General features: G+C 35.0%; 1 protein-coding gene, 2 non-coding genes and 2 pseudogenes across 3 annotated transcripts; all 5 read right to left on the minus strand.

Annotated features, from left to right (window-relative positions):
* Positions 1 to 498: 498 nt before the first annotated feature.
* LOC126707846 (U4 spliceosomal RNA) lies at positions 499 to 651 on the minus strand. The gene has a single exon (XR_007649144.1). It is a non-coding gene; the product is annotated as a U4 spliceosomal RNA (small nuclear RNA).
* Positions 652 to 1,029: 378 nt separating this feature from the next.
* Positions 1,030 to 5,605, minus strand: LOC126706246 (acetylserotonin O-methyltransferase-like; annotated as a pseudogene).
* A 7,324-nt stretch (positions 5,606 to 12,929) lies between these two features.
* LOC126707847 (U4 spliceosomal RNA) lies at positions 12,930 to 13,074 on the minus strand. Its single transcript, XR_007649145.1, has one exon. It is a non-coding gene; the product is annotated as a U4 spliceosomal RNA (small nuclear RNA).
* Positions 13,075 to 13,320: 246 nt separating this feature from the next.
* On the minus strand, positions 13,321 to 15,119 carry LOC126706244 (acetylserotonin O-methyltransferase-like). Its single transcript, XM_050405587.1, has 2 exons — positions 14,301 to 15,119; positions 13,321 to 13,783 (listed from the first exon to the last, which is right to left on the minus strand). Exons 1-2 carry the CDS (start codon positions 15,057 to 15,059, stop codon positions 13,487 to 13,489), a joined length of 1,056 nt encoding a protein of 351 aa, XP_050261544.1. The 5' UTR covers positions 15,060 to 15,119; the 3' UTR covers positions 13,321 to 13,486.
* Positions 15,120 to 18,982: 3,863 nt separating this feature from the next.
* Positions 18,983 to 19,629, minus strand: LOC126705226 (acetylserotonin O-methyltransferase-like; annotated as a pseudogene).
* Between the last annotated feature and the right edge of the window lie 2,295 nt (positions 19,630 to 21,924).

The following is a 21,924-nucleotide window of genomic DNA, read 5'->3' on the forward strand; positions in this document are numbered from 1 at the left end:
GCATTGACAAGAATTTTTTTTTCCCTTGCTTTGTAGTTTGCACTTTATTCTTACAAAACAAGCATTTGAAACGAATGAAAAAAGAAAAATAATAAGTGTGAAGAAATAATAAATTTCACATTTAAAAAAAAAATATTTGGTGAGGTGACAGATTGTAATTAGTGCATAATAAAAGTAATGTCGATAGTAGTTTCACTGAAAGTAATATTGTATTAAATTCAATCAGTCATCTCAATAAATTGCAAAATCGTAAAATCTATTATGCATTGTTTTAAAATAATAATAATAATATTGAGTTATAAATTACAATATTTTCTAGAGTTAATTAAGTGAGGTGATCACATCTCAACTTTTATGCATTCACTATCATCCAAATATCTCTAGTTTTGTTCAATCACTCTAATTAGAACTGTTTAAAACCCTTAGAAATTAAAAAAAGATGAAGTTTTTGAACATATATACACTGTCTAATAAAATATTTTGGACTACTAATTGTAGGGCTTTACCCAAAAATGGGAGCCCTTCCAGAAATTCTCAAAGGCCAGGGCTGAACCCAGGCCTAAGAGGGGGTTTGGAAATAGTTTTCAACCAGCAATAGACGCGCCTCGGTTAGAACCTCACTAGCTGCGTCATTGCCCCAAGCGCAAAGAGACTTAACCAAACCGTTTTGCTCTATTTATATATTTATCTAATAGAGCTCAGTATGTCATACACAAACCATGTGGGACTACTGCAGCCTCAACCATATGTTTGGTTTCACTTTCTCCTTTATTCATTGCATTTTCTTAATGAACAAAACGTGTTTCTCCACCAACTTGTTAGTTTTCACCAATGAATCAATATGAGATTTTAGTTCTTATTGAATTCAGACGCAGAAACAAAATGCATAAAATTTTCTTAATCATAGATTTCGACTAAAACCAAGCGAGCTACATCAACTCAAACTGGTCTTAGCCATTACAACATTTATTACCACTTAAAATTAGAGATCTACGTTCCTTAAACAACACCACCACCATGTTCCTTAACTTAAATATATAAATTATGGAATGCCTCAATTACTGATTGCACAGCATGAATGGTTTTCAGTGTGTATCTACTAAATCCAGCCTCCCCAAGAACAAATCCCCATTCCTTCAATGTCCTCTCTTTGCCCTTACTGGTATGAGTCATCATCGCCATGTCTAGTGCTAGCCTCACATCGGTTAGCTTATCTATTTCTGCTTCTTCAATCACAGCATCAACAATTATTACCTTTCCTTTGTTCTCCAGAACAGCCTCTTTGCATTTTTTAAGGATTTAGATGCACTCATTGTCTCCCCAATCATGCAGAATCCACTGCAATTCACAGAGGTAAATTGCTTTAGCAAAAGATCTGAACATCATTAAGAGTATAAAAACCTTTTCTGATCAATAATTTTACTTTACAAGAAGTAGCCAAAGGTATATCTGATGTGCTTCAAATAATTATATATATTAAAAAAATGTGCTTTATGTTGGGGAAAAATCCTAATCCCCTCTATGTCTATGTGTGAATTAAAATTAATGACTACCAAGCAATAGCAATATTATGGAAACAAAAAAAATTCCCGCAAGCACCACATAAACACAATCGCACAAAAACACCAAATCTTACGTGGAAAACCCTCTAGTGTAAAGGAAAAAACCACGGGGTAGTTCCGAAAAATATCCACTATGAAATAGAGATTACAATTATCAAGTTTATGCTAAACTTGTGTTCACAATAAATCGGATATACAACAAATAAATCTCAAGAAGTAAATACAATCTCACTACAAAATCAGTAGCAAAATCTTCCTCTAAATACTCCAACTCTCCATGGTTGTAGCACTTAAAAACTCCATGAGAACTCCACCAATTTATCTTTCTTGTGTGTAACTTGAGTAAAGAAAAATGTCTCATTTTTCTTTTTCACTATCTCACACTCTCAGTGTATTTCTCTCTATTTCTTCACACGGACTGCACCTCTCAAAATGGCTGAATATCTCTGTGTTTTGCTCTCTCTGGAACTCACACACACTGGCCGAATGTGGCTCTTTGTTTCTTGCTTCAGCACTCTACAAGGCCGAATGGCCTTTTGCTTCTTTTCCTTCTTTTCTCTTCAGCGTGTCTCACACACTTGCTTAGCTTTTGCATTAAACCAAAAGCTGACTTTTGGAACACTTCTCATTGAGAAGTCAGACCTCTCCATGCTTTGGTCACTCCTCATTAAATGGAAAAACTTGCATTGAAGACTTTTGGAACAAGCTCATGAATGAGCTTTGACAAGGAATGGTAAGCAAGTGGGCTGGACCCACACGGTATGGCACCCAACACTTCAAGATTGCAATAACAGTCTTAGAGCACTAGCATTGAAAAATGCTATGCTATACTATTATACCATCCCAAAAAACCACTTTATTACTTATACCATCCCATTTTACAATACCTCTCACATCCTAAAACTCTATTCTTATTAAAATATTATTCTTTAATCTTTCTTTATTATTTCTTTTTAACAAATACTTTTTTTCAGTTCCACTTTCTTAGGCTTTCCAATCGTTTTTTTTTTTTCCCCTCAACCTCTAGCACCGGTTCATCTCACAGAACCACACACACAGACCCATCAACAGAGCCACACACAGCCACACACACAAACCATCAAACCAGAGCCAATAACGGCCACCACACCCACCACCCAAGCCACCGATCAGAAACCACACTGCCGATTTGAAACCCACCGGAGCAAACCCATTCAAAAAACCACAACCAAAAACACCGGACCTAAGCCAAAAACAACCAAAAACCACAACCACAACCAAAAACCACAACCAAAAATATCGGTCACAGCCAAAAACCACAACCACCACACCCACGCCGTCACCCACGACCCAAACACCGGACCCACAACCCAACCACGACCCAAACCCCAGATCCAACCACGACCCACAACCCCTTTAAGCACAAAAACCACAACCACAACCAAAAACACCGGACCCACGCCAAAAACAACCAAAAACCACAACCACAACCAAAAACACCGGTCACAGCCAAAAACCCACTTCAGCCCACTCCGATCTCCGATCTCCATGACCCACGCCATGACCCACTCCGATCTCTGTGACCCACAACTCACCTCAACCATACCCACCACTTCCTTTAAGCACCGGTCATAGCCAAAAAAAAAAAAGCAGATGAGAAAGAGATGGATGATGTTTGGGTTTGAAACCCACCACTTCCTTTAAGCACCAGTCACAGCAAAAAAAAAAAAGCAGAAGAGAAAGAGATGGATGATGTTTGGGTTTGAAAGAGGAAAGAGCAGATGAGAAAGAGAGAATGAAGAGAGCGGAGAGAGCAGATGAGAGAGAGAATGAAGAGAGAGAAGATAACAGAAATTATGGGAGTAGAGAGAAATGCCGGTTGATTAAAATATATATATATTTTTTTACAATTGTGCTACAGTACAATTCTAAAGATAGAATTGTACTGTAGCACTATTGTAAATTTTTTTACAATTTCTGTGTTTAGCATCCTTTGATGCAGCACATTTTGAGCCATAAAATGCTAAAAAGGGCTTAAATATAGCATTAGCATTTTTCAATGCTAATGCTCTATATACCTAGTAGCTAATGGTATACACTTTGAAGCTTGAAAGGATTGAAACTTTTTGAAGACCAAGTATGAAATATTTTAGTAAATATTGCAGGTTGTTTAACTACGTGCTTTCTTTCTTAAGCGGCATCCTACACACAAATGAGCTACGTAATAAGGGACCAAAAACTTAGGTATAGTTATTTTTTATTTATCTCCAATTATATTCAATTATCGTGCATGCATTGACGAATGGTACAATGCAACAAAAACAATATTATCAAGGACAATAAATTTAATTGTGTGACTCATTGGTTAATCCAATCACTTAGTTGAATTTATTAAGAAACTTTAAGGCACAAGATATAAAGAATTGTACCTAAGTTTTACCCGTTAAAGATAATAATAATATATATATATATATATATATATTTTTGGACCATACTTACTTTCAGGAGAGCAGCATCAGCCTTTGGAACACTTTCAAACATGTCACCTGTTGTAAAATAGTGGAAGCTTAAATTACCAAGGTTGATTGTGAAAATATTTTAGGCTTGAGAAAGATCTCCAAACTAATCAATAGGAAGGAAGAAAATTAATCTAAAAGAAAATAGACACAAAACACCAAGATTTATGTGGTTCGACAATAGCCTACATCCACGGGTGACAACGAACAAATTTCACTATAACAAATTTGGGATAATACAAATTGGTGTAGAGGCACTTTCACAAACCCAAATCCCAAATACACTCAAATAACTCTCTCCCACAAATATAAAACCAAAGAACCAAATACGAACCAAAGAACCAAAGGTTCACAAATACCAAATACCAATTGCACACAAACCAAAGAGAGAGCCACAAATCAAATCCAAACGTTGCAACGCACCAAGAGAGAGCAAATCACCAAACCGCAAAACCAAAATCAAGCAGCAACAAACCTCTCTCACTATTCCAAATTGTAACCCACAAATATCAAAGAACCAAACAAAAGAGAGCCTATTTTTCCCACACCCACTCTCTTTTTTGTAGCAACAGCACTCTACTTATATAGGAGATTTAAGTTGACTAGCATATCCAAAACCAAGAAGAACTAGACTTTTTTTCCACACACACAAGGAGAATCACTCCTATTCCAAAAAGAATTCCAAATCAAGTAGTAGACAAGACTTCTAATAGAACTTGATAACTTCAAACAATAGTAACCCGAAAGGAATAAAATTCCTTCCTTATCCAAATCCAACAAGGAGTTGAATTCCTAATTCAAGTCATATTCTACATCACCCCCAACATTTTCAACTCCATTGATCACTGTTGCAATAGATACAACATGACGTTGATCAAAGTTGATGCCTTGAAGCCATGGAAATGCCTTAATCAACACCTTCAAAGTTGTTCCATTGCCCCCACCCACATCGACCAAACTACTAAGCCCATCAAACACCTCAGGGCAACCGTGAATCATTGGAAGCACTAACACCTTGGCATCACAAGCCATTGCTTCATTGATAAGTTGGCCATGAGCAGGATTTGTAGTTGAATAGCTCCATATATCTTCACCATGTGCCACCTCAAATGATGAAGTATCATCGTCTAGAACACATGCACTTAGACTAAGCCATGGTGTCAACAACATTGGGCTACTCTCTAGCAAAATCAAAGCAGCCATGCTATGTTCTCCATGTTTCATCAAACGATGAGATAGAGGTGTTTGTGTATAGCCTGGGGAGCCTTGGCTATTGAGTTTCCATTTGAATATTCCTCGGTGCATTAGGAACCTCATAATGCGGTAGAGAGGTGAAGGGGCACATCCTAAAGTTGATGACAACTCAGAGAGTGTTATGGGGTTTCCATGGCTTTCAATGGCCTTAGCTATACCAAGCTCAATGGCACACCTGACTACAACCGTTTCTATGAATCCAAATATGTATTTCCAGATATCCACTTCTACTTGTTCTTCCTCGTTCCATTTTTCCTCCCTTTGTGTTTTTTCCATCTCTCTCAGTTTCAGCAATCTTTTACTTATCGTTGTGTTGAGACCTTTTAGGTCGAAGGTTCCAATATAAAATCTCGAATGTGTGTGAAAACACAGGAGCTATTGAGACCCCTAAATTAAAAATTACGGTTTGGTTGATTTTACTCTAACTTAAACTAAGTGCAGAATAGAGTAAATGCGAGCGAACAAACAATATAACTACTCTAAGCCATATTCAACAAATATCAACAATAAAATGAAAGCTAAAAGAGTAGGGAAGAAGGATGCAAATACAAGATAACACCGTGATGTGTTATTGAAGAGGAAACCGAAGAACTCGACAAAAAACCTTTCTGCCGCCCTCCAAGTGGTAAATCGATCCACTAGAGAATAAGTTGGAGTACACGAATAACAAAAGACCCTCTAAGCCTAGTCCACCCTATGTACTTGAGCCCTCCTGCTACCAATTGACTTGACAAAACCTTGTCTTCTCTAACTCTTCGGATCACACAATTTGGCCCGATTGCATCCATCAAACAAATGGCTTTTTCCAATACTTCCCAGCAGCACCAAAACCTCACTTTACACTCAAAATGAGTGTGGTAAGTGTTTGAGTTATCAACCTCTCAAGAATTTGGATATGGAGAGGTAGGAGTTGAGGAAAACCACACAAGATTATGTAGAGGATTGTGGGTATGACAATCTCTAACTCTCGATGGTTATGGCTAGGGTTTTCTCTTTGAAAAACACTCATCTTAATATGTGGGTAATGATGGTATATATAGTGTGGGTCAAGAAATAATGGACCAGATATGCCAAAATAGCAAAATAGAATGTTTTGCAGGTATCTCGTGGGAAGACCTTATCTGTGAAATACTCGTGAAAACCACACAAGATTGTGGGAAGAATTTGGATATGGAGAGGTAGGAGTTGAGGAAAACCACACAAGATTGTGTAGAGGATTGTGAGTATGACAATCTCTAACTCTCAATGGTTATGGCTAGGGTTTTCTCTTTGAAAAACACTCCTCTCAATATGTGGGTAATGATGGTATATATAGTGTGGGTCAAGAAATAATGGACCAGATATGCCAAAATAGCAAAATAGAATGTTTTGCAGGTATCTCGTGGGAAGACCTTATCTGTGAAATACTCGTGAAAACCAGCTGTCATATACGTTTTAAAAATCGTATCGGACCGGCTGGTTCAATCGGGAATCTGACCTTAATTCGGTCCAGTTATTAGCTAAAACTAGAAATGAATGAAAAACCGAATAAACAGTATAAACCGTCGGTTTAACTGGCATAACCAGAAATCGGTGTTGTTAAATCGGTTTTAACATTTCTTCATAAATGCTTGAGCTGTTGTGTTTTTTAACCAAAAAAAAAAAAAAAAAAAAGAGATCTTGTTTCAAATTTAAGAAGAGAGATTTTGATTTTGAAAATGCTCTCTCAAGTATGAAGTGGTGAAGGCTAAAACACCTACAGTGAACCAAAAACATTAGATTTACTTTCCTTACCTTTTGCTTAAAAGAAAAAGAAAAAGAAAAAAAAATCAGATTTACTATATTGTGCTGAGGAAGAACCAAAGAAACCCAAAGATAAGTAGATTTGTAATGATCTGTTTGCTTTAGTTGAGATTTTTTTATTTTTTTTGCTGCTCTTGCCTCTTGCATTACACTGTTTGCACATATTCACGAGAGAGAGAGAGAGAGAGAGAGAGAGAGAGAGAGAGAGAGAGAGAGAGAGAGAGAGAGAGAGAGAGAGAGAGAGAGAGAGAGAGAGATATGAAAAGCAAAAAGTTAGATGGGAACTATTGTTGAACCAAAACGTGTGGATGTGATTTCAAAATGTGTGTTAGTTGGGAATCTTGGGATTTTAACGTGTGGATCCGTGTAGAATGTGTGGAGGGAAAAAAAAATCAAGTGGGCAATGATATTGCTACCCATGGTGCACTTACTTTTTGTTATTTGAAAGGTTAAAAAATAATTGCTACCCATGGTGCACTTACTTTTTGTTATTTGAAAGGTTAAAAAATAATTAAACTATTTTATAGTGGGCTTATAGGTTGTGGGTGCTTATATATGTTTTTTTGTTTTTGTTTTGGTTGAATTGTGTTTAGCTGTGTCTAAAAGTTGGTAAGCCAAAGTTTAATATTTTACTATTGTTTAATTTTTTAGTTAAAATGATTAGTTATAGAATTATTTATTTATTTTTATAATTATTAATTAAATTATTTATGACGTCACCGGTTCGACCATCTATCGGACCCTAGTTTGACCAAAAAATCGATAATTAGTCCCTTTTTCGATTCTTTCACCATACCGGTTTTTAAAACCATGGTTGTCATGACTCTTCGCATTCCAGTCATGTGCTGTGCACATGGCTTCACTTCGCGGGAAGTCTTCTCGCGAGCTACTCGCGAAAACTCCTTTGATCTTTAATGTTGTCTTGAGTCTTCACACTTTCTCTCACACACAACCAATACAATGAAATCCCACATAAAATATAGGGTACATAAGATTGAACAAAATTACAATCAAATTTGACATGGAATTAAAGTCAATACAAAATAGTTATAAATCACAACTTTACATTATATACATACATGTAAAGAAAGAACGGTTTGCTCAAAAAAGAAAAGAAAAGAAAGAACTATTGCAAAATAGGAATAAAAATATACCACTAAGATCCTTTCACCGTTACTTTTTTATATTTTATTGCCTTTTGTGGTAATCCCTTAAGAGCATCCATAACCGGAAATGTCATCTCATCCTATTTTACTATCTCAAAAAGTTACTTTATCATATATAATATACTTTTTTTAATACACCTAACATCCCAAAACTCTATTTTTCCCCAGTTTATTTAAATATTCTTTTTTATTATTGTTTTACTATTTCTCTCTCTCCCTCAACCTTTAGCACAAGCCACAGCAGATAAGAAAAAAAAAAAAAAACCACTCATGGGCTTAACGCTACCACCGTTAAACCATCGTCAAACCAAAACCAAATTAAACCACCATCAAACAATGCCACCACCCTAAAGCAATGCCACCACCATCAAATCAAAACCAAAACTACATTAAAAAAAAACCATCAAACCCAACGATCAACCCATTCAAAAAAAATCACTATTGGAGCCATTGGAGCTCCGATTCAAACCCATCGGAGCCATCACTAGCAAACCCATTAAAAAAAAAAATCACCAGTAAACCTAGCCCTCACGCTAATCCATGCCGATAGAAACCCACCATCAACCACTCCCAGCCCACCACCATGCCCAGATCAACCCATAATCCTCATGCCCAGATCAATATAGAAACCCACAAATCCATAGCAACCCCATTGGAATCCATAGCAAACCCATTAGAATCCATAGCAAACTGATCTGAGATAGAGAGGAAGGAAGTGCTAAAATTGTATGGGTTTCGGGTTTGAAGAGGAGAGAGCAGAATGAAGTAGAGAGAAATTGGAGAGAGAAAATGAAATGAAATGAGAGAGAGGAGAGAGGAGAGAGGAGAGAGAAGAAGCATCAGACAAATAAAAAACTAATTTTTATTATACAATACTGCTACAGTACCATCTTACATATAAGATGGTACTGTAGCAAGATTGTAAATTTTTTTGCAATGGGATGATTTTGCAAGTCCGGTTGTTGGATACTAGTGGCATATGGCACTTGCAAGTCCCACTATACTGATGCTCTAATAGGTCTCTATTTTGGGAGGTGCTATATGCTGTACCCGGCATATACAAAATCCTATTTTGGAGTGGTATTGCAAAATATGAATAAAGATACCACTGAGATCCTTTCACCATTATTTTTAAATTTTTTATTGCCATTTGTGGTAATCCCTTACCAAAGAATTGATCTCTAATATTTTGGAGTGGTATTGTTTATTTATATATTTTTTAAAAAGTGTGCATGAAGAATGTGTTTATCGATTTTCATATTAACACATAATGTTGTTAGATTTATAGATACAATAGGATTTAAGCTTTTAATGTATGGTCCATGATAATTATCCATTATTATCAGATTAAGACAACAATATATATCTTTTTGGTGTATGTGAGTTGATCTTAAGTTCCTTATTCAAGGAGAACAAACTATACTAGTTGAATCAAACTAGAAGCTAATTATTATTTTTAGATTTGTAACTGACTTGCACACAAAGTAAGATTGCTCAGCTTATGCTATTGGGCTAACATACCTCTTAACCAAGGTTTGTAACTGTAACTGATTTGTAACTCTATGAATCAAGTAGTGATTAAACTATCTAGATTAATCAATATAGCAGCCCCACATTTGGCTCCAATAGGCATCGTGATGTCCAGGGCTGCATAATTGTTCAGAACCTTTCTGCTATTGTTTCTTTGGCTAATGCAAAGGTATGTGTTCATGTAAAACATGTATATGTACTGTGCCTAGCATTTTTATTGTTTGTTTACTGGTTCCAAATCCTTTAGTCAGATATGGATAGTATCAAACACCAAATGCTTGATATTTATCAGATAGAATATTAATTAGTCGATTTTCAGTTTTACTGACCCTTAATCATCTTTTGTCGGCCAGTAACTTATAATAATATGCAATAGGACCATAAAACTACTAGACTCAACAGATGCATTTGGAAATTGCCAAAATGGAAAAAATATTAAATAATCAACACGACAAAAATAAATAAAATACAATAGAGTACATTTGGAAATTTCTACCAATGACGTGGCACATATGTTCCATATATATATATATATTTTTTTTTGTGTGGTAAGAGATAGATATTCTATTAGAAAGTATAAGAGGTACACCACCTTTAAAAGTACATCATGTTTTTCTTTTTTAATTTATTTTTAACCCTTTAATTAATAGCTGGTAATAGCCTATTAAAAGTTGTTACTAATGCGCTATGTTTTACTCTCTTCCCACTCTCAATCTAGTTAACTGGTGTATCGTTTTAAGATTTTTACTATATTTGCTCATGAACACGTATCTGTGATTAGAAGTTAGGACCTACATAATTTAAAATGTAAACCCATATTCTTTTTAAAAAAGTGTAAACCCATACACTCAGTCTAATATTCTCGTCTAATAACATATCCATACTACCCTTATTAACCTAACTTAAATGTACACTTAGACCTTTAAGTAGGTGATAAGAAAGCTAGCGTGTTGTGTTAGACAATGATGTTGGTTTTTACTTAATCCTCTGTAGTTCCATGCCAGCTGGATGTGACTTTTGAAAATGTATTTTTGAATTTAAAGATACAAAATAGGGTTTAAATCAAATGTGCAGATTGTGAAATGTAACTTTGAATTATGATTTCAATTCAAATGTTCAGATAGTGACATGTGCAATTTGTGATTTGCATTCCCTGTGAAATATGTTGCTTTGTGGTGTTCTATCAAATAATTATCCACCTAATGTAAGAGCCAGAAGCTTTTAATTTCAAGTTGTATCAAGACGCCTTTTAGTATCTGATATCACAACTACAACAGTATGTCAAAGCCAAATAAAAGGTGAATAACATTTATTGCGTTGCAAATAATTGTGAAAGGTACATAACGGATTTTAGTTAACCAACTTCAAAAGAACATGCTACAAGTTACAAAAATCCGTTAATCCTAATCATAAAATCCACGTTACTAGGTCAATCATTACATTACCACCTAAAGGCGCGGTTTAGTGGTAAAAAGTTCTTGTAATCCATCACATTTGTGAGTTTAGAAGTTGTAGGTTCAAGTTGTGACAAGCTCCACACAATTGTTGAGGAAGTTCCACATCATGCATGAGGGTTTGAGTGGACAAGGGCAGTAACCACACTCTTAAACTCCCTTACAAAAAATGTCAATCATTACATTGATATGGTTTTGATTGTCATTGGCTCAACCTTGAGACAATTGCCTAGGACTCTCAAATAGAAAAAGGCATCATAATTTTGGTCATAAAGTATAATGCATCGTATAAAAAGCTGAATAAAATATATTTCATACTCATTTACTCTTTATTTTTAAAAACTGTTATTTCTAACTAAACTTAAATAATTAATATGCATTTTTTCTCTTCCTCTCACTTAAAAAAGTCCCCCCCCCCCCCCCCCACCACCACCACACACATAACTTTCCATCTCCCCTGTCAAAAAGTTACTTTTCCCTCTCTCTAAAGATTTACTCTTATAATTAGTGACCATTAGGCTTCATATATATATATATATATTTAAAACCAGTTAGAAATACAACTAAGTAAATACTCCACCCCTTCCTATAGGGATAGAACCGAAGCCCCCCCATTCCCCATTCCATCTTAATGGAGTAATGCATGAATTCATCTTTTAATAAAAAAAGAACTTATCAAAAAAAAAAAAAAAAAAAAGAAGAAAAAAGAAAAAGAAGAAGAAGAAGCTGTTCTATGGAAACAGAAAATATTTTTAGGTGTCATGGTGAAACAAGAGTACAAGAAACCCAAATTACAAACAAACATTTGTAAAAGGCCCATGAACCAACATGAAATATTTTCGAAGGTGAAAACAAAACATGCCAACTTGTTTTACCTCTTGGTCAATTTTCCCAAGCCACGTCATGGGGCTGCATGCAAGGTCCTTGAGCACCAAATTAATTTTCAATCTAATTGATTGACCAGTTTTAGTGTTGAAAATATGTACAATCCTATTACTCCCCATCCCTATGAATCAATCATATCTCTTGATAAGCAACAAAATATTGATGTAGACACCACCCTATCATTGCTAATAATATTATTTGATAAGTGGGCCTCTATATATATATATATCAATAAGTGTAGAGATGCAACAACCTGATATGACTTGTTATGAATGATGCATAATAATTTTTTTCAAAAAAAAAAGAAAAAAGAGAATGATGCATAATAATAACAATGTCAATGATGAATTTTACATATGTTATTAATCATGAATTTCTATATTTACATATGTTACTAATCATGAATTTTTTTCTATATAATAAGAAGTGAAAATAATTTGTATTTATAACATTACTCCTATATTTATCCACATCTCTTTCAAAAATTTGATGTGCTTTTTTCTTCTTGACAATAAAAAGTTACTCCAATTAATAAGGGCATGTACTGGCAAATGGAATAGGCTGAAACAAAGGGTTAGCAATTAAGTGTGAGGGCTAAAACAAAGGGTTAAAAATTAAGTGTGAGTTTGGATAACGTTGTGTGTTTGCATTTTATTTCTGTGCATCTCGTGCATTGTTTGCACTATTCACAAATTTAAAAATTATTTTGTTACAGTATTTTTCAGTTTCCAATAATAAACAATATCCAAACAAACCCTAAACAAAGCAAAAAGTTTTGAGAATTAGTAATTGTTGGGCTTTACCCAAAAAGGGAGCCCTTCAGAAATTCTCAAAGGCCAAGGCTGAACCCAGGCCTAAGAGGGGGTTTGGAAATAGTTTTCAACCAGCAATAGACGCGCCTCGGTTAGAACCTCACTAGCTGCGTCATTGCCCCAAGCGCAAAGATACTTATCAAACTGCTTTTGCACTATTTTTATATTTATCTAATAGAGCTTAGTATGTCATACACAAACCATGTGGGACTACAGCAGCTTCAACCATATATATGTTTGGTTTCACTTTCTCCTTTATTCATTGCATTTTCTTAATGAACTAAACGTGTTTCTAAACCAACTTGTTAGTTTTCACGAATAAATCAATTTGAAAATTTTAGTTCTGATTGAATTCTGATGCAGAAACAAAAAGCAGAAAATTTTCATAATCATAGATTATTAGATTGCAATTAAAACCAAGCGAGCTACATCAACTCAAACTGGTCTTCTAGTAGTAGCCATTACAACATATTACCACATAAAATTAGAGATCCATGCATGTTCCTTAAACAACAACAACAACACCATGTTCCTTAAATATATAAATTATGGAAATGCCTCAATCACTGATTGCACAGCATGAATGGTTTTCACCGTGTATTTACTAAATCCAGCCTCCCCAAGAACAAATCCCCATTCTTTCAATGTCCTCTCTTTGCCCTTATTGGTATGAGCCATCATCGCCATGTCTAGTGCTAGCCTCACATCGGTTAGCTTATCTATTTCTGCTTCTTCAATCACAGCATCAACAATTATTACCTTTCCTTTGTTCTCCAGAACAGCTTCTCTGCATTTTTTAAGGATTTGGATGCACTCATTGTCTCCCCAGTCATGCAGAATCCACTGCAATTCACAGAGGTCAATTTCATAATCGAAAGAGCTGAACATCATTGAGAGTATAAAAAACCTTTTCTGATCAATAATTTTACTATACAAGGAGCTGCGAGAGGTATATCTAGTGTGCTTCAAATAATTTTATATATAAAAAAAAATTGCTTCATAATTCCAATAACAGTCTTACCTAGTAGGTAATGGTATACACTAAAGTAAATATCGCAGCTAGTTCAAGTACAAGTCTTCTTTCTTACGTGGCATCCTAAACGCAAATGAGCTAAGTAAATGAGCAAAACTTAGGTATGGTTATTTTCTATTTTATTTATTTGTATCTCCAATTAAATTCAACTATCGTGTATGTATTAACCAATGGTCCAATGCAATATAAACAATATTATCTTCATTCAAGGACAGTAAATTCAACAATCCAACCACATAGTTGGATTTATTGAGAAACCAGTATAAGTTCTAAGAAACTATACTTAAGTTTTACCGTTAAAGATAATATTTTCTTTTTGGACCCTACCTTCAGGAAAGCTGCATCAGCCTTTGGAACACTTTCAAACATGTCACCCCCAACATTTTCAACTCCGCTGATCACTCCTGCAACAGATACAACATGAGGTTGATCAAAGTTGATGCCTCGAAGCCATGGAAATGCCTTAACCAACACCTTCAAAGTTGTTCCATTGCCACCACCCACATCGACCAAACTGCCAAGCCCATCAAACACCTCAGGGCAGCCGTGAATCATTGCAGGCACCAACACCCTGGCATCACAAGCCATTGCTTCATTGATAAGTTGGCCGTGAGCAGGATTTGCAGCTGAATAGCTCCATATATCTTCACCATGTGCCACCTCAAATGATGAAGTATCATCGTCTAGAACACGTGCACTTAGACTAAGCCATGGTGTCAACAACACTGGGCTACTCTCTAGCAGAATCAAAGCAGCCATGCTATGTTCTCCATGTTTCATCAAACGACGAGATAGAGGTGTTTGTGCATAGCCTGGGGAGCCTTGGCTATTGAGTGTCCCTTTGAATATTCCCCGGTGCATTAGGAACCTCATAATGCGGTAGAGAGGTGAAGGGGCACATTTTAGAGTTGATGACAACTCAGAGAGTGTCATGGGACTTCCATGGCTTTCAATGGCATCAGGTATCCCAAGCTCAATGGCACACCTGACTACAGCCATTTCTGTGAACCCAAGTATGTATTTCCAGATATCCACTTCTGCTTGTTCTTCCTCGTTCCATTTTTCCTCCCTTTGTGTTTTTTCCATCTCTCTCAGTTTCAGCAATCTTTTACTTATAGCTGTGTTGAGACCTTTCAGGTCGAAGGTTCCTATATATATACACTTATCTATATATATACACTTATAAAGAAAGAACGGTTTGCTCAAAAAAGAAAAGAAAAGAAAGAACTGTTGCCAAATAGGAATAAGAAAATACCACTAAGATCCTTTCACCATTACTTTTAATATTTTATTGCCTTTTGTGGTAATCCCTTAACAGGTCTCTATTTTGGAGTGGTATTGCAAAATATGATTGAAGATACCATTGAGATCCTTTCACCATTATTTTTATATTTTTTATTGCCGTCTGCGGTAATCCCTCAACAACGAATTGGTCTCTAATATTTTGGAGTGGTATTCCTTTATTTATATATATTTTAAAAAGTGTGCATGAAGAATGTGTTTATTGATTTTCATATTAACACAAAATGTTGTTAGATTTATAGATACCATATGATTTAAGCTTCTAACGTATGGTCCTGCATGATAATTATCCATTATTATTAGACTAAGATAACAATATGTATCTTTTTGGTGTGTGTGAGTTGATCTTAAGTTCCTTATTCTAGAAGAACAAACTATGCTAGTTGAATCAAACTAGAAGCTAATTATTATTTTTAGATTTGTAGTACAAGTAAGAGAACTGACTTGCACACAAAATAAGATTGCTCAACTTATGCTATTGGGCTAACATACCTCTTAACCAAGGTTTGTAATTGTAACTGTTTTGTAACTCTATGAATCAAGTAGTGATTAAACTATCTAGATTAATCAATATAGCAGCTCCACATTTGTCTCCAATAGGCATCGTGATGTCCAGGGCTGCATAATTGTTCAGAACCTTTGTGCTTTTGTTTCTTTGGCTAATGGAAAGGTATGTGTTCATGTAAAACATGTATATGTATTGTGCCTAACATTTTTATTGTTTGTTTACTGATTCCAAATCCTTTAGTCAGATATGGATAGAATAAAACACCAAATGCATGATATTTATCAGATAAAATATTAATTAGTCGATTTTCAGTTTTACTGACCCTTAACCATCTTTTGTCGGCCAGTAACTTATAATAATATGCAATAGGACCATAAAACTACAAGACTCAACAGATGCATTTGGAAATTGCCAAAATGGAAAAAATATTAAATAATCAACACGACAAAAATAAATAAAATACAATAAAGTACATTTGGAAATTTCTACCAATGACGTGGCACATATGTTCCATATTTTTTTTTGTGTGGTAAGAGATAGATATATTATTTATTAAAAAGTATAAGACGTACACTAGAGGTGTCTACGGGTCAGGTCGGGTCAGATTTGTGCCCAACCTGGACCTGACCCGAATGAGTCAAGTTGATGAAAATATGACCCGAAACCCACCCGGATGATTTGGTCGGATTTTTCAGTTTGTGTTTCGTTGGTTTCAGGTTGTATCGGGTCGGTCTTGGATTTTATTACCGAGGTCAATATTTAGCCGGATTTTGCGAGATCTGGCCTAGATTTCATTGGATAACAGTGAGATCTTACCGGATCTCGAAGAATCTAGACCAGATCTCGACGTAATCTCCTCATATTTGGTCTAGAATGCTTAATATTTCACCAGAAACATTAAAGGTATCGGTTTGGGTTGGGTTTCATAGGTTTTGAAATGAAAAACCGACAATCAACTCGCTGGGGTCGGGTTAGACAGTTTGGAACCCATGTTCAACTGCCGGAGTCGTCAGATCGGGTGGTGGCGGGTCGAACTCGGGTGGGTTGGCCGGGTTGAGCGGGTTGGTGGGTCTCTTGGACAGCCCTAAGGTACACCACCTTTAAAAGACATCATGTTTTTCTTTTTTAATTTATTTTTACCCCTTTAATTAATAGCTGGTAATAGACTATTAAAAGTTGCTACTGAATGCACTATGTTTTACTCACTTCCCACTCTCAATCTTGTTAACTGGTGTATCGTTTTAAGAATTTTACTATATTTGCTCATGAACACATATATATGATTAGAAGTTAGGACCTACATAATTTAAAATGTAAACCCATATTCTTTTAAAAAAACTATAAACCCATACACTCAGTCTTATATTCTCGTCTAATAACATATCCATACCACCCTTATTAATCCAACTTAAATGTACACTTAGAACTCTAAGTTGGTGATAAGAAAGCTAGCGTGTTGTGTTAGACAATGATGTTGGTTTTTACTTTATCCTCTGTAGTTCCATGCCAGCTGGATGTGACTTTTGAAAGTGTGTTTTTGAATTTAAAGATACAAAATAGGGTTTAAATCAAATGTGCAGATTGTGAAATGTAACTTTGAATTATGATTTCAATTCAAATGTTCAAATAGTGAAATGTGTGATGAAGTGCGAATTGTTAATCTCGTAGGTTCGTCCAGATGGAGCTAGGTCCTCGTCATTATCTCTACAAATGTAAAACAATGGCTCCCTTAAGGTGGTCACCGGTGTGGTGCTGGTCACCGGTGTGGTGCTTGCCACCACGTCTCCGATGCCAAAGTTGGTATATGGAAATTTTTAGAGAACAATAAGAGAGTTCGAAATATCAAAGTATCTATGAATACTTTTTAGGTGAGTCTATGTACCTGGTTTGTTTCTGATCATTGTGTATATATATGGTTTCATGGTTCCTAGCCGTTGGGGCCTTACTTGTGGCTTTAGTGCCCTTTTGTAATGCCTTAGGGCTCATGAATATGGGTTTTGATGAGGCTCCAACAGTCTGCACACTGGTTGGTAATTGTCCATGGCATTGAATGCTCTTATTAATGGTTCTCCTGTGTTCGTCCGTGTTGTGCTAAGGTGGACGTGTATATTTGATGATGTCGTCCAAGGAAGGTGAGTTCGTCCGTCCCATCAATGTGCATTTTGTGATTTGCATTCCTTGTGAAATATGTTGCTTTGTGGTGTTCTATCAAATAATTATCCACCTAATGTAAGAGTAGCTAACAGAAGCTTTTAATTTCAAGTTGTATCAAGATGCCTTTTAGTATCTGATATCACAACTACAATAGTATGCCAAAGCCAAATAAAAGGTGAATAACATCTATTGCATTGCAAATAATTGTGAAAGGTACATAACGGATTTTAGTTAACCAACTACAATATAACTTTCTACAAGTTACAAAAACCCATTAATCCTAGTCATAAAATCCACGTTACTAGGTCAATCATTACATTACCACTCGAAAGTGTGGTTTAGTGGTAAGAAGTTCTTGTAATCCATCACGTTTGTGAGTTCAGAAGTTGTAGGTTCGAGTTGAGACAAGCCCCACTATTGCTGGGGAAGTTCCACATCATGCAAGAGGGTTTGAGTGGACAAGGGCAATAACCACACTCTTGGATTCCATTAAAAAAATGTCAAATCATTACATTGATATGGTTTTGATTGTCATTGGCTCAACCTTAAGGCAATTGCCTAGGATTCCCAAATAGAAAAAAGGCATCATAATTTTGGTCATAAAGTATAATGTATCGTATAAAAATCTGAAATAAAATATACTTCATACCCATTTACTCTTTCTTTTTAAAAACTATTTATTTCTAACTAAGCTTAAATAATTAATATGCATTTTTTCTCTTCCTTTCACTTAAAAAAAGTCCCCCCCCCCCCCCCACACACACACACATAGCTGCGTTTTCAGACGTGGCCTATACACCGTGACTATAGGTCCAATAGGTTTATAGTTCTGTTTTTTCAAACGTGGCTATAGACCTTATTTTAGTTGCAGTTGTAAAAACGTGGCTATAGGTTAAGTCTATAAGCATGTTTCTTAAAAACACGGCTATAGGTTAGCTATAGCTGCATTTTTTGTAAACGTGGCTAAAAAAAATGCAGTTATAGCCCACGTTTTTTGTAGTGTTTAAGGCAAAAGATATAAAGAATTGTACCTAAGTTTCACTCGTTAAAGATAATCTATAGCATTTTTTTGGACCATAATTACTTTCAAGAAAGCAGCATCAGCTTTTAGAACACTTCCAAACATGTCACCCCCAACATTTTCAACTCCACTGATCACTGCTGCAATAGATACAACATGAGGTTGATCAAAGTTGATGCCTCAAAGCCATGGAAATGCCTTAACCAACACGTTCAAAGTTGTTCCATTGCCCCCACCCACATCGACCAAACTTCTAAGCCCATCAAACACCTCAGGGCAACCATGAATCAATATTGCAGGCACTAACACCCTAGCATCACAAGTTCTTGCTTCATTGATGAGTTGGCTGTGAGCAGGATTTGCAGCTGAATAGCTCCATTTATCTTCATCATGTGCCACCTCAAATAATGAAGTACCATCGGCAAGAACACGTGCACTTCGACTAAGCCATGGTGTTAGCATCACTAGGCTACTCTATAGCAAAATCATAGCAGCCATGCTATGTTCTCTATGTTTCATCAAATGATGAGATAGATGTGTTTGTGCATAGCCTGGGGAGCCTTGGCTATTGAGTTTCCCTTTGAATATTCCCCGGTGCATTAGGAACCTCATAATACGATAGAGAGGGGAAGGAGCACAACCTAGAGTTGTGCCAACTCAGAGAGTGTCATGGGCTTCCTTTTGTGTTTTTTCCATCTTTCTCAGTTTCAGCAATCTTTTACTTATAGCTGTGTTGAGACCTTTTAGGTTGAAGGTTCCTATATATATAAATATAAAGAAAGAACAGTTTGCTCAAAAAAGAAAAGAAAAGAAAAGAAAGAACTGTAGCAAAATAGGAATAAAAATATACCATTGAGATCCTTTCACCATTACTTTTCTATCTTTTTATTGCCTTTTGTGGTAATCCCTCAACAAAGAATTGGTCTTTATTTTTTGAGTGGTATTGCAAAATATGAATAAAGATACTCCTGAGATCTTTTCACCATTATTTCTACATTTTTTTTATTGCCATATGTGGTAATACCTCAATAAAGAATTAGGGTCTGTTTGGTACATATGTTTAAATACATGTTTTCAGTTTTTAAATAACATTACACGTATTTTCACACTTTTTTTCACCTACATGTATTTCCAAAAAAACTGAAAACTGTTGTTTAAATATACGTACCAAACAGGCTCTTAGTCTCTAATATTTTGGAGTGGTATTGCTTTATATATATATATATATATATATATATATATATATATATATTTAAAAAAAAAAAAAAAGAGTGCGTGAAGAATTTGTTTATCGATTTTCATACTGGCACATAATGTTGTTAGTTTTAAAGATACAATAAGATTTAAGCTTCTAATGTATGGTCTATGATAATTACCCATTGTTATCAGACTAGGACAACAATAGGTATCTTTTTGGTGTATGGGAGTTGATATTAAGTTCTTTATTCAAGGAGAACAAACTATACTAGTTGAATCAAACTAGAAACTACTGATTATTTTTAGATAGATAATTTAAGAACCTACTAATGTTAACCTTATAAGATGCCTGAGACAATCTAATACTTATCTTGCTTAATATTTACACTATTTTCCACTTGGCTAAAATTTCATATAGTTTGTATAGTTTGTTAAATATTAGCTCTAATATCATGTTAAATATGCTAAAATAGATGTGGGAGCAGAAGCATAAAATAGAGTAACGTTAGAATATGAGGGGTTACGTGATTCAGTTTAACGGAAACTAGCATCTTGATTGGAACGAAACCTATGACTGTTTTGGATTGGATAGGAAAACATAATAATTAGTATGAGCTACATATCAGTGTATCATTTTAAGATTTTTACTATCTTTGTTCATGAACACATATCTTTGATTAGAAGTTAGGACCTATGTAATTTAAAATGTAAACCCATACCCTTTTTTTAAAAAAAGCGTAAACCCATAGACTGAGTCTTATATTCTCATCTAATAACATATTCATACCACCCTTATTAATCTAACTTTTTTTTTTGATAAACCCTTATTAATCTAACTTAAATGTACACGTAGACCTCTAACCTCTCTATAAAAGAAAAACGATTTAGTTACAATTATAAATACTCCCTTCTCTATTTATTCATGAATCCTTTACTCATACTGGATTATATGAGCTTGTTTGGTAATCATGTTCAAGTAATGCTATTCAAAATATTGTGAAAATTGTAGTTTAAAAAGTGTTGTGAAGACATGTGTTTAAAATACTCATATAACAAAAAATGTGTTTGGTACCATGTTTCAAATAGCATATTTCAAGATGTGAAAAAACATAAATGTGTGTTTGGTATGAGTATGTATTTTTTTTTAAAAATTTGTAGATGTGAACAGTGGGTAAGTTATTTTTTATTTAAAGAGAGAGAAAACTCCCATGCTAACCAATTGCTCTCCCTCTCTTCTTCTTCTTCTTTGTCTTTGTCCCGATTGCCAATCTTCTCTTCCAAACTCCAGTTTGTCAATGACCATTCAGCCACCAACTACCAAAGCCACGACCATTACCAGTCTCCAAATTCAATTTCAAATTAACACAGATTCTAGCTAGAGAGGAGTGTGAATTACAAACAACCAAAAACCCATTTAAGGAAAAATGCAGAACACCTAGTTTGTATCTCTAGCATTAATCAAACTAGTCGCTAACCCGTGCAATGCATGAGAAATATATTGGGTATGAAGATTTAACATTCTCAATTATTTAATAAATGTATGAAAGACAAATTTAAAAAACAAATTATTCAATATTTCATGATGAACCACAACAATAGCAAATATGTTAACCCATCCAACAACAAAACTACAACTCATAAGCTTAAATTATATCCAAACACAAACAAACAAACAAAAAAAAGTCTCATATTAATACAAAGAGAGAAACAAAACAAAAGGCTAAATGTAAATTAAAATTATAAAACATTAATAGCGGTCGTTGTAAACC

The sequence above is a fragment of the Quercus robur genome, chromosome 11 (assembly GCF_932294415.1).
Source record: "Quercus robur chromosome 11, dhQueRobu3.1, whole genome shotgun sequence".
Lineage (NCBI taxonomy): Eukaryota > Viridiplantae > Streptophyta > Magnoliopsida > Fagales > Fagaceae > Quercus > Quercus robur.